Here is a 13,772-nt window from a genome sequence, read left to right as displayed (position 1 = left end):
TTTTTTGGGTTTCAAATGGAAATTTAGCTTTGGCATTAACAATGCAGAGAACGGGTACATGTACACAGATAATTCAGTCAGACATGAGCTCAGCCAGAGCACATTCCAAGCTGGCCGGACACGAGCCAGCTCCAGTTCACCAGTCATGAGCTGTGCTAGCACAGCGCTGTGCCCACACTAATAAAACCTGCTGAGAGGCTGGGTATGCTGGGCTGGGCACAGTCCTGCACTGTCTGGCCAACTCCAATCATGGACAGTGGATGCTGGCTCTGTCTGCACCCATACTGCTCTGCAAGACTCCCACTGCTGTGAAGTTTTTTTCTCCTTACGTAGAGCACAACACCACACATTTGGGATTTGAAGTATCCTCCTTGATCATAACCATGGCAATGCTTTATAGCTGTTCCAATGAGCATTGAAAACAAGAGAATAATTATTAGCACTACAGGCCAATGATGGGCACGGGCAATTGAATGGGTTTTATTTACATAACTGTCCTTTGCAGTTAGTAGCATTTCTCCCAGGCATTTATTCTGTTGTGAAATTCAACAAGACTTATAACTCAGTTCCTGTCAACATCTCAAAAACAAAGGACACATTTTTAGTAGTATTCAAGTCTACCTTAAAGAAATGAAGAGAAAATTAAGTTACTCATTAAAAAAAATGTGAAACCTAGCTCTTAGAAAAAGATAGAAAATGACATCATGAAAAAGAGACCAAGTAATATAGTTCTTCAAAGTTTTGCTCCAAAGACCCACGTAACTAAACTTAACTTTGCCTGTGCAAGGAAATTAGTAAGTCTTCCAAGAATGGAAAAAACACATGTATTAATCATCTACTGACAGAGAAACCAAAGGACAGGTGTGCTACTCTGAGCTCAAATAACTAGTCTGAAGATCAAGGAATAAAACTGTAACATGAACGTGTTAATAACATTATGTTTTCCTTAATAAAAAAAGCCCTGGAGCAGTTAAAGGCTGACACAAGTCCTCCATTTCATATTTTCTTCATGTAAAAAGTAGATTATAAAAATAAACAAAACAGTCAACAACAACAGATTTAGTGAGCTACATACTTGATTTTTAGGAAATGTAGTAAAACACCCTTCAATTATGCAACACTGGCTGTGCCAGCCCCTTCTGTCTTGCCTGCAAAAAGGCACAGGGTAAAAAAAATCAGACCAGAGTGTGAGATTTATGTCTCTATTTCAAAGTAACTTCTTCTGAGTACTATCTAACTTTTCTATTGCCTAAAGTAAGTATTACATGTTTTGAAATGAACTACAGATTGTCAACTAAAAAAGTAACAACAGTCTTTCAGGTATGTCTTCAAACTCAAAGCCATTGACACAAACTGGAGAGGTTCAGCTTATTTGAAAAGCAAATGTAAACTGGGCAGTAGCCTTTGAAATAAATTTTAAATTTTCTTGTATACAACAATATTTCAAATATAGAACTCATGTGGATTTATGATTTTTATTAATCCTTTGGGTCCACCTGCATACTCATGTCACTGTGAGTTTAAAACCGATAAAAAAGTACCATCCAAATGAGTTTAGGCAGACCCCAGCAATAAAAATCAGGGGATGCTCAGACAGGAAGATGGTTTATGGCAAGATTTATGTTAATCTTCACTGGAATAGCCTATGTGCTGCAAAAATATTAGTATTAGTCAGTATTTAAGTTTGCAATATTGTCTCTAGGTATTATCTGAGATCTAATACAGAGTGCTTATATTTTGTAACTAAAATTTATTTGTCTGACTTCAGAAACACGAATTCAGTACTCACAGAGGATTCTATGAGAGATTTTTGAGAGAGTAAAAAGTAAGTATGTTTCATTTTGATTTAGAATATGTGGAAGAATACTCAAAATAGTGCTAGCTTGAACAAGTTCTAACAAACATTCATCACTGGTGACAATCAAGACAATGAAATAACTTTTTGGCTAAGTTGGATGTGAACTTCTCATGTGCTATAGCAGTCAGGTTCATGTATCATGCACACCTGCATAAAACAATCTCAGTGCACAATTTTCAGAGAGAATCTGAACTTTACTTTTAATGACAGAAGGAATGCTTTTTGCATCTGGATTATTTAAAGTGATTAAGTAGTCAATTCCAGTTTTAAAAACTCATCACATTTCAAAAATATGTGAGTTTGTTCCCTAATCCATTAATTAAAAAAGACAAGAGAGAAAAAATGCTTGGAGAGTTACTCTCTCAGCCTTACAAAGGACAAGGTAAATAGAAAGAAAGTGTTCATCTTCTAACTACAGCTAATATTTTGTCATAAATAAAAAAATATTTGTTGTCTCCCTTTGTTATTCAAAGCATGGAACAGTGCAGTTAACAAAATGTGAGCTGGGTACAGCTGAATCACCGAAACAGGCAATTCACATCCCAAGAACAACCTGACATAACTCATGTATAAAATCCACATCTCTTAAATGCAAAAAGTTAATAATGTAAATAAATACATCAAACTACAGAATTGTTTAGAGGGGTACACTATTTTGTTTAGACATGCAAATACAACATGTATATTTATTCTATTCCACAAAGAGAAATGTAAACTCATAAATCTCCATCCTGAACGTAATCAAGATTCATACACAACAGATATGGCAGTGGGGGATGACCAGAAATGAACTGAAAAAAATGAAATTTAAGTTAATTTAAAATTGATTAGCTAAATGAAGACTTTCTGGCTTATTTAAAAAATAGTTACATATATATTTCAATATTAATAAATTTTAAAATTTGTTCAAAACGTGAATAAAATTAATTAAGAAGTATATGTATTTTCAGAGTCTGGTCAGCTATTCTGCATGTAAAATTTACATAGGTGTCCTACTATTTATCTTCTATCAGGACAAGAAAACCTCTAGAGAACACACTGTATACACTAAACCAAGAGCAAAATGCAGGTGTCATTTTCTCTACAGTTCCCTGACACCAGAAGGCTTGCTGCTAAGTCTCCCTAAAACCAATCTGCAGAGATAAAACATATAGTTAAACCTACAGTTAAACCTTTCAAGTGGAAAGTTAATCCCAAGAAAAGCTGCATTTGAAGGGCATTGAGCAGACATTGCAGTCAAAAGCCATACCTGAAGTCATGTAGTATCATTTCTTTGTCAGAACAGAGAATATTTACTGCTATGTCACAGTACACCACGTATTAAAGACACCAATGAAATTTCACAACAATCAAAGTTACTATCTAGGAAAACACAGTCCCTATTTAGGAATTCTTTTTCATCAGCTATCAAAAAAAGCTCCACCAGAATTTTCTGCAGCCACTAACCAGTTTTGAAACCAGTAACAAAAGGCAAATTACAGGTTGTTTTTTAAGTAATTCAACATGTTACTTTAATAAATTATAGTTAACCTAAATGTACTTTATTGTGACAACTCAGATAATGTAGATATGAATTTCAACTGAAATACCTGAATGGTATTAAACAATTTTGTCTTTAGGAGCAATATCAGCAACAACTTGTATTACTTACTGGTATATAATAGATATTCATTTTAGGGGCTTCATTGGCAGTCATCAGCATTCCTAAAAATAGATTTCCATATTTAAAAATATTGATCAGAAGAGGATAATACCACTTTTAAAAAAAGCTCATAAAATACATATTCTTGGCTTGAAATGGACATTAATCAAGACCTGTAATAAACTGTCGCATCAAATACCATAGAAAGAAAGGTGTGGTATCAGCATAATTAACAACACTTCATTTTCTATATATTCATTCACTTTTGTCCTCTATCTTAATTGTTCAGCACCTCTTTAAGCAACATTAAGCTCTAACAAGTGGAGGTTGCTAACTTTCATAAGAAATGTGAGTAGTTCATCCCTTAATACTGCTTGGAACAAATGCAGTTAGCATTGCAGTTAAAAACTACATTGGACAAAAAATTGAAGTATTAATACATTGGTATTAGTACATGTGGTTATTTGGTTTTGTTTCACCTCAGCAGAGCCATACATCATAGCATGGCTTACACCTTCATTCATATTTCATCTTGGGAAATAATACAACAGCAGCTTCTCAACCCAAAATGAGATATAGGATACTAGGATACTGTGGCTTCAGAAGGACCAATACTAGTGCTGTAACCAAGCAGGGCAAATGTAGAATTTGAAGTATCTATGAATATACCCAAGACACACCACTGAATATAAAAAAAAAATACTGTAGGAATGTTAAATCTATGGAAAATCGCCTACTGCCACACAACTTCTTCTAAGTTCAAAATGAAGAACACTCTCAAATAATAGAGTAATAGGAACATTTTATAATTTTATAAGAAGAACATATACTTTTATGTTTATCTATATTTTGTCTTTCCAATGTAGCTGATCAACAGGTAATACAAAAGACTGATTATGAAGAAGAAAAGTGCCATCAAATTAGATAACATTCTGATCTGAAAGAACTGTAACATATGCCACTGAGACTATGAATAATTGGGTCAATTACTACACACCCAGAGGGCAGAAATTTAATTTACACCCAACTAGAGGAATGCAATTACCATGGGTGGAGTAATTCTTCCTACCTAATCCTTTTATTATAACTACACAATGCAGCTGGACTCATAATGTCAGAAAAAAGGGGGCTTGCTTTCCCAGCAAAGCAAGATATTTGTGAAAGCTTAGTCAGCAAACAGACTAAAAAACTGTGCCTGGAAAGGTTTGCAGGCAATTTAAGGAAAAAGCAAGAATTTATAGCATATGCTTGAATACACACACACACATAGTACTTCAGTATAGTACAAGTTACATGCTCCCCTAGCAGCACATTCACTACTATTTCATAAGACAAAGCATCTTTCCATTGACTGAATAGGAATCATTAGAAAAAAGGACAAAAATTAATTCTGCAGATGATTCAAAGATGACGGTGAAGTAAAACCTCCTCTTTGAGCCTTCTACCAATAATTAAAGGAGGACAAAACCAGACTTCTGAACAGCATATGAGTGTATGCTACAAGGGAAATAGAAGAATGAAAGTTAACAACTCTTAAATAACAAGTCTACTCCATGCATTTTTATTGCTTCAGCTTGTTAGTTTTAATAAATTTTTATGGGAAGAGAGACCACACCCTAACAAACTACATAAAAGTCTAGTTTGATTACTGTAGAAGGGAAATAAAAGAGAGCCTGATTTCAGAAGTTTTACTAAGACCCTCTCTAGAAAATGGTCTGCAATACAGTATCATGAATGTACAAGAATGAAAATAAGAGTATGAAGTGATAATATGTAGGAGCAGCTTTAGAAAATGCAGATTTTTGTCTTTTAATTTTTCTTACAATAATTGGACACAGATTTCTATACACTGAAGATACTGTCAAGTTTCATTTATAGTCCACAACTTAAATTGACTAAAGGCTAAATTGACTCAGTAAGTGGTAAACCTTTTTTCCTCTAGCCCCATTTTGTTCACGTGTGAACAGAAGAAGATATTTGAGGAAGACATTTGACTATTAAGAGATCCGCTGAACTTTGTCATCATGTAGTTTGGTCAAAGATACACAAGGGTTTGCTTCCCAGAAAGGTACTAATATTGAAACTGGTTGGTAAAATAGTTAATTAAAATACCTAACTATGACAAACTACCACCAAAAAAACTCGTTCACAGTATACTGATCTTGAGTTTACAATAACTGGTAGAATTATAGAACCATAGAAATTTGGTATGGATGAGATTCCCATGGGCTCAATTCTCAAGCTTGTCTAAGTATGCCCAGATGGCATCACATCCTTCAGCTTGGTGTCATCTGGCAGTTTGCTGAGACAGTTCAATCCCCCTGCCTATGCCATTAATGAAGATACTAAATAAATCTTGTCCCAATATAGAGCCCTAGCAGACACCACCTGGCACTCATTTCTATTTGGACATTGAACTGTTGACTACTACACCTTCTGGATGAGACTCTCCAACCAATTCCTCATCCCCTGAATAGTCCATCCATCAAATCCTTATCTCTCCAACAAGGGTGAAAAGGGGGTTTTGCCTTTCTGAGCAGCAGTGACACGTAAAGTGTTAAAACATAAGCTAGGCAAAGATCTCCTGGGTTTCCTGTGTCATGCATCTAAAGGGGCTCTGAGAATGCTGGGGCACCAGTAAGAGCACTGAGCCAAACTCATAGTGATACTGAAACCATGTTATATTTCCAACTTTCCATAACTGCAAGCCCATCTTACTGAAAGCATTTCCTTATTTTCAGATCTTCAGTCATGATTACTTCTTAAATTCTGAAGAAGCATGAGGTGGTTCTAACAGTATTAATGATGACCATGTGATACACCACCTCTTACCCTCAATCTCTCAATTTCCACTGCAACATGCTCTAGTTTTTGCCTCACTGTCTCCATGTGACTATAAAATACAACCCAATTTTCTTCCCACAACAGTTCTTACCAAAACGATCAAGCTGTCCCCATACAGACAATAAGAAAATTTAAGCACTGATTTAAGCAGGCGATGTGGGACACAGAACTGGACTGCGCAATCTAGATCTCAATCACAGACACGTGAAAAGCAATGCCTAATAGCAACATTAGAGCGACCTGTGTGTTCAATTCTTTGTGCTACAAGATTTGTCCTGCAGAATCCCATGAAAATCATTTCTGCAAAAGCACACGAGTCATGTCCACATACCACAAAGGCTACAGAGCATCCACAGCTGAGTAACGCCCATCCTTGACATATTCAAACTTGACTTGACCTGAGCAACCTGATCAGACTTCAAAGCTGAATCTAACTTCAAGTTGGCCCTGCTTTGAGTAGGAAATATACAACTCCCAGGGGTACCCACCAACCTAAATTACAGTGTGATTCTACATTGACAAATAACTTTTTTCTGTTCCACTCCCTGTGGTCAGCTCTTCATTAATGCTGTGTGGATGTTAATTTGCTGCCAGGTTCTCTTTTAGATGAAATCAATAAGCTCACAAGCGAAACCTGAGTGAAATGCTGAAAATAATTCATTCCAACCATTTCTCTCTGCAATGGATGAGGGTTTATCCATCTCCAGGCTGCACAGTTCATCCTGTCACCACACAGTAATTCTCAAATACATCCACATGAACTCCTATATTCAAACAGGGCATGTGTCATGTACTCTGCTCATTAAGGTCAAAAATGCCCACCATCTTATCAGGGGAGAGTATTTAATTACTCATCTTAATAAAAAAAAAAAAAAGGGAAAAAAAAAAAGAAACCTCCAACTCATTCTTAACTGAAGTTGGCAGAAAAGACAGATAAGTTTTAACTTGCTAGAAATCTCACTCTCACTTATCTACAATCTTAAATCTGAGCTGCTAGTATGAATCAAAGTCCAAGTTGCTCTGTCTTTACTGCTACCTCTCTCTAAAATTAGGATAATAGCAGTTTGCAACTCAGGCACAGTCTGTTTCCACAGAGCACAGCCTTTTGCTCTGTGCCATCCTAGTGGCCCCAACTTACTTCATCTTTTTCAGTATTGCTTTCTAAAAAGGAAGTAGGTGTCACATCATAAGAACTAAAGAACTCATTTTAAGCAAGAAAATTAAGTCCAGTTGCAATCTGAAGTACAACCAAAGCATATATACACATTCAACCACCACTTTGTAAAATATTTTTACTCATAAATTAAGTCCTGGAAACCTTGGTTAAAAGTGATCCTCAGTTTTGATCTCTAAACATAACATTACGAGATGCAACAAGTCTGAAAGCAATCACAAAAACCATGCAAATTTGTGCACTTAGGAATCTACACGTAAAACCAAAGTATTAAACCTAAGGGACAGCACAATTTAAGTGCTGTATTTAAATCAAGGAAAGATCAAATTCTTGAAACACTTGAAAAAAAATGCAAATTTGCTGTAAAGAGATTTTTCCTACCTCTAGAAAGCAAGCTCTAACTCATCTGGGACTTAGTCAAGACAATAGGTCAAAATTCCTATTCTTATGAAATGAGTCACTTCAGATATTTGAAGGAGTAAAAGAGGTCAATCACTCAATTAACAGCACAGCAGCTTCTAACTGCAAAGAGGCTACTATATAATACAGATGCAGAGGAAACAAGGACACTAACTGACACATAACCCTTTATTCCAAGCTGTGCCATAAGGAGGAAAGTAGACCTAAATTGTGTCACCTACACAGAGACCACACCTTGGGTTAACAAGCTTTTCCTTTTGAATTTAGCAAGACATTAATATACTTAACATACCTGAATTTGGATAAAGGCAAACATCATTTATATCATGTTCTGGCTCCATTGAAGTAAATATCTTTCCCTGAAATTTTAAGAAGAAAATAAATAATAAAAAACTCCAAACAATATAATTAAATTGAGTAAATCAAAACATTAATAATAGCTACTATAGAAGCTAAGAAACATGATGGAATAAAGATGGAACAGACTTTGCAGAACAATAAAATTTTATTAATATCTGAACATAACATAAGGAAGACAATATTGTCTTTTATTTCTGATTCAATCTCTTACAAGGAAGTGCAGCCTACTGGTAATTGAAGACACAGCAGTGTACAGTGGCACTTCTAATTTCTCAGTTTACACTTTTGTATTGAAAATATATGTCAGATTTACTTTATTTTAGGCAAATGTGGGGCTGAGGTCCACAGGTTCTGAGTACACTGTCAGTGTAACCCTTACTTTGTTCAACTCTGAATGTGGCAGCTTTAAATAATTTTACTTTGCTAGGTATGATTAGCTGAAAAAATGGATTAGGAGTGGAAATCTGGAGCTTAGTTCTTCCACTTGTACTAATGCCTACATGAAATGAAATATAGCTCAGTACTTTATTTATGATTTATAAACTCATTATTAAAGAGGACTTGATATAAAATAAAAGTAGTAAGATACAGTGGTATCTAACTTAGATCAGAATTGAAGTTATAAAAGTTACTTAAGAAAGAGGGAAAAGCAGGAAAAATGTTCTCAAAATAATAACTGGAACACAGTCTGAAAACCCCAGACAAAATACAGGTGCTCTTATAAGCCAACACACAAAACAGCCAGTAAAGGAAGAGTCTCTAACAACTGGACCACATAATCTGAAGCATGAGACTACATGCCTACACAATTTTAAATGAGGGACAGGAACAAGGTAAATTTTGATCCTGTTCCTCTTTTTTTTCTTTCCCTGCAGCAATCCCACCTACCTTTCTGAGCCCTTCCTTTCCCTCTTAGTTACATGCTGTTACCCCACCCACCTCTGGTCTCTCCCTGATGATTAAGAGGAGTCCTCCTCCACCCTGGCCTCAGCAGACAAAAGCCTGGTGCTCCCCACCCCAAGGCACGTCTCAGCATGGGGCTATTCGGGTATCAAAGCCATGTGCTCTCCACCCGCAGTCTGCCTCTGCACTTGGTTCCTGGCCAGAGATAGTCAGGAACCAGCATCTGGGACAGATGGAGCCAGCTGGAACATACTCTAGGAAAGAGTCCAAAGCTATCTTTGCCTTCCAGCAGTGAGGAACCCTCCCTTTTCCCACCAGAGGCCACCTGACAAGCCTTACAGTGCTTCATTCTCAAGGAGGGAAATATACATACCTAGGAAAAATGGAGAGAGGACACTGCAGATGTTTTAAATAATAACCAATAATTTATTTGCTCTTTCAAACAGTAACAATTACTGCAGAGGAGCTTACAAAAAACTACTTGTGATCACAGAAAAAATAAAAGGCTGTTGAAAGTTCATGAAGCAGCACAACAATACTGAAGTGGCTGCCTGAAATAATTAGGAAAAAAAAAAGTCTCTACTACAACTCTTTTTATGTTTCACTATAAAGTTAGGAAAGCATAGATGGCGCATATTTTTTAGAAGGAACACAATGACTATAGACATCCCCTCAAACCAAAACAAGTTACAATAGTGTTACTATGAATCTATGGGGTAACAAAATATGTTGCCCCATAGATTCACAGTAACGTTCATTGACAGAAAGATAAGAAAGAGGATGGCATGACATAATGAAAAGAGCGCCATGAAAATTAGAGATTTCAATTTCACTTAGAGGTGCAAAGGGCAGCAAGGACAAAGACATTGCCCATTGCAACATAATCCCCTAATACAGTGTTACTAAGACACACTGTTATTTGGATCCATGCATAGTATCTGCTTCAGTATCCAAATAGGATCCTGTGAAAATAAGCAGCACCTGGTTTTAATAGGTCTTTAACTGATCTACCTTTGAAATCAACCCTACTTTGAGCAGGGAATTGGAATGAACACGTTTTCTCTGATGAAAAAAACATAACTGCCTGTATTCAAGAACACTGTGAGAAATATACAAACCAAAGCAAGGCTAAGATACTACTTTTTATGTTTAAATCCTTCTCCTGAAAGAAGCCTCTTGGCCAGACATGTACAAACAGCTAAAAACCCCCTAAGACTACATCTTTATACCTGACAGGCTATTGAATAACTTCCCAGATGCTGATTTAGTCAGACAGGACAAAATGCTATGTAAATTAAGAGACATTAAAACCTCAATTTTTTACACTGAATTTCAGCTTAATTAATCAAGCAGCACAAAAACCATTCAAAAACAACAAACCAAAATAAAACCCCAAAAAACTCCCAACCCAAATAGAGTAAAAATTAAAAAATCTGAATGCAGTAACATAAAACTACTTACTGTATCTTTGTTCCACATTTTTATAATTCGAGAATCCGCAGAGATAATTAAATCCAACTGATGATGGAACTGAATTGATTTAATAGGCAGGCCATAGTGATGATCTTTGACTATTAATGGATTACTAGACCGGAGATCATATAATAAGACCTTGAAGAATAAGAGACAAATTAAATTTATAACATTGTAAGATCATGAGGAAGTCATGCCTATCAGATCTTCACTAAACATTTAACTAAATTTGAGATTTTACTTACATAGGCAGGATTTACATTAAATAATTTTGAATTCTGAAAACAACTTATTAAAGCAGCCCAGTTTATTCTAATCAGGTATATTAACATCAGCATGTTTCCATTTATAAAAAAATAAATGAAATTAAGATCTAATAATCTTTCTAAAGACTTCTTATTTCCTATTGAAAAAAATGAACCATTTTTTTGTTTCAATACTCTTAGCATTTAATAATTAGTAATATTTCACTTTCAGATTCTTGTGTTGTAGTTACATGATTTAAATTTTCAGACTCCCTTCCAGATTCAGTGAATATAACTTTCCCTCAGTGAAACACCACAGAATGTAATTTTTTATGTCAAGGAAAGTAGAGAGTACAGGTCCTGTCTTCCAGAAACTTGTATTTTATATCCAAAATTTCCTATGGAACTTGAGAAAGTTAAATGTAAAGTGTGAAAAACAATAATCTTTGGGAAAAATAATATTATCAATTATCAGTTTATTTATTTAGAAACACCATCTACAACAAAATTTGCCTGACTTGTACACTAACATAGCAAATACAATTCTCACACACATATCTGTTTTTGAAGAAGCTACCATTTTCTAAATCCATGAAAATACTGATGAAGGCAGGAAACAATCCCCACACTTCCCTTTACAAATATGATGGTAATAATAAATTAATTGAAATGATTCTTCATAAAAGTAACAGTTGAAAGGCAGTAATTTCTGGTTTTCTAGCCAACATCAAGATGAGGGAGAGCACATATGTTGCATTGAGATGGTACTCATAGTCCCAAAAAGCAGCAACTTCCCCACACATTGGACTCAAGTAATAAGAAAACTGCAAATTTGCAGTTGTATAGTATGTAGGTTATGATGATTTAAAGTGGTACCTACAAAATTCTGAAGAGTACAAGCATTTGATAAAACTAAATTGCAGTTTAACTGTTACTACTCTATACATGTAATTTATGGTTTAAGAAATACTTGCAGTAATAGATATATACTGCAAAAAATGTATTGGTAGACTTGGATTGGGAATTTCAAGAGCAGGATCTCCTAAGAACTGTGGTATGTGAAGTCAAATCTACCTGCCCAGTAGATGTTCCAACAGCCATATTCAAAGCCCCATCAAATTTCAGTGCTGAAATGGATGGCAAACCTTCTATCCTGCAAAGCACAATGGTTATAGTTAGACACTCTTTCAATAAAGCCTGCAAATAATTTTTTTAATGTTAAAAAATAGCTAAGCTAGTTCTTAGCTAATAGAAACATAATTCACAGGCATCACTCAGAAATACTAATTCAAAAAACTGCACTGTTTACATTCACAACATGTATCTGTATACAAAAATAGCCACTACTACTTAGATCAGCATCTAAGAGAACTCCTTTGTGACTAAGAAAATTCTTTATTCACACTAGCAGTGACAAGAGAACAGGTAGGTAATTTTAAAGCAAAGTGGAATTTATTTCTAAAACAACCAAAACTTCTGAAAAATCCAGAACAACACAATTTGAAAAGGTAGCCTTTACTCACTCTGTGTCTGCTGTCACACTGCTTAATGCACAGTCCAACAGCCCAACTCGATTCCTAGTTCTAGGATCCCAGCATTCCACTTTACCCTAAACAGTTTAGAAAATATGGTTCAAGCTTATGCTGTCAAGTCTGAAAACATTTAAACAAAATTATGAATTATCTAATCTAAGGAATAATTAACAAAATTTCCTATGTTGACAACAGTTGTTCTAATAATGACATAGAGGGTGCACACATTTAATTTGTAGTTTTTTCAATGCAATCTAAATCAAAATCACTAACACTAATTTTCTTAAGATTAATAGGATACACATGCCAGCTAGTTTCTACAGATGGCTACACTGCAAAATGAGAGAACATTATTTTCGCTCCCATCTGCAAAATCTCAAGTGCTCAGCAACCAAGTAACTCCAATATTTTATCTGCACTACACTCTGAAAAGTCATCTTTTAACATTATCTATATCTACCATAGCAAATGAGACCAATTAAATTAATTAGGTTCATGATTTCTTCTTATCCTCCTGCAAATTAATATAAAAAGGAAACAAACACCATTGCCCTTTTCACAAAAGGAATGCAAACATTTACCTCAGCCGTCCCCATAGCAAACAAGAAGTGTACAGGATTTATGTCACAGACACTACTTTCTCTACAAGAGAAAAAGAAACAAATTTAATGACCTCAGAACAATTTAACACATGAAGAACTAATATGATTTCTGTAATCATGTACACTACTGTTCAGCCTGGAAAGTAAAAGTTGGAGGGAGGGAGGGAGGGAGGGAGGGACAGATGGCAACAGCTTCCCATACTTCAGGAGAGCTTACTAAAAATCTGGATGTAGAGACAGTGCTGATTACTTCAAACAGGTAAGGTTCCAATTGGATGTAAGAATAATATTTTTATGCTGTAAGGATATTTAAGCACTAGAATGTTAATCACAGAAGCTGGGAAATTTCCATCTTTGGAATTTTCAAGACCTCCCTGAAAAAATACATCTGAATTCATATGACTGTGCCCTGATTAGGAGCCTGGGCTCTGAGATTCTCTGCGTTCTTCTGCCCATATCCACCACCTACCACCAAGCCCTGCCACATTACTCTGCTCCACTGTATTCTTAAACAACTCAATAGGACTTGAAGAAATCGCCTCAAGGTGTGCCAGGCTCAGATTGGATACTAGGAAAGTTTCTTCACTGAAGGGGTTGCCAATCACTGGAACAGGCTGCCCAGGGAAGTGGTTCAATCACCATCCCTTGGAGATAATTAAAAGACATTAGATGAAGCATTTGGGGACATGGTCTTGGGTGGACTTGGCCATGTTGGGTCA

At 35.6% G+C, this 13,772-nt stretch overlaps 1 protein-coding gene across 4 annotated transcripts in view; it reads right to left on the bottom strand.

Moving 5' to 3' along the window:
- NOL10 (nucleolar protein 10) overlaps window positions 1-13,772 on the bottom strand; it is a 55,174-nt gene that overhangs the window by 32,575 nt on the left and 8,827 nt on the right. For all 4 annotated transcript variants that reach the window (XR_014954199.1, XM_021525406.4, XM_021525407.4 and 1 more), the window contains 6 exons: window positions 13,033-13,093; window positions 12,443-12,528; window positions 11,994-12,072; window positions 10,663-10,812; window positions 8,231-8,297; window positions 3,510-3,562 (listed from right to left, as the gene is read on the bottom strand). Coding sequence is in view for 3 of the 4 variants with exons in the window: in XM_021525406.4 (XP_021381081.1) it covers window positions 3,510-3,562; window positions 8,231-8,297; window positions 10,663-10,812; window positions 11,994-12,072; window positions 12,443-12,528; window positions 13,033-13,093 (496 nt within the window). In the remaining variant the exon portion in view is untranslated. The remainder of the gene's footprint in view (window positions 1-3,509; window positions 3,563-8,230; window positions 8,298-10,662; window positions 10,813-11,993; window positions 12,073-12,442; window positions 12,529-13,032; window positions 13,094-13,772) is intronic.

The sequence above is a fragment of the Lonchura striata genome, chromosome 3 (genome assembly GCF_050655825.1).
Source record: "Lonchura striata isolate lonStrDom1 chromosome 3, ASM5065582v1, whole genome shotgun sequence".
Taxonomy (NCBI): domain Eukaryota; kingdom Metazoa; phylum Chordata; class Aves; order Passeriformes; family Estrildidae; genus Lonchura; species Lonchura striata.
This window is presented reverse-complemented; position numbering and strand designations above follow the sequence as displayed.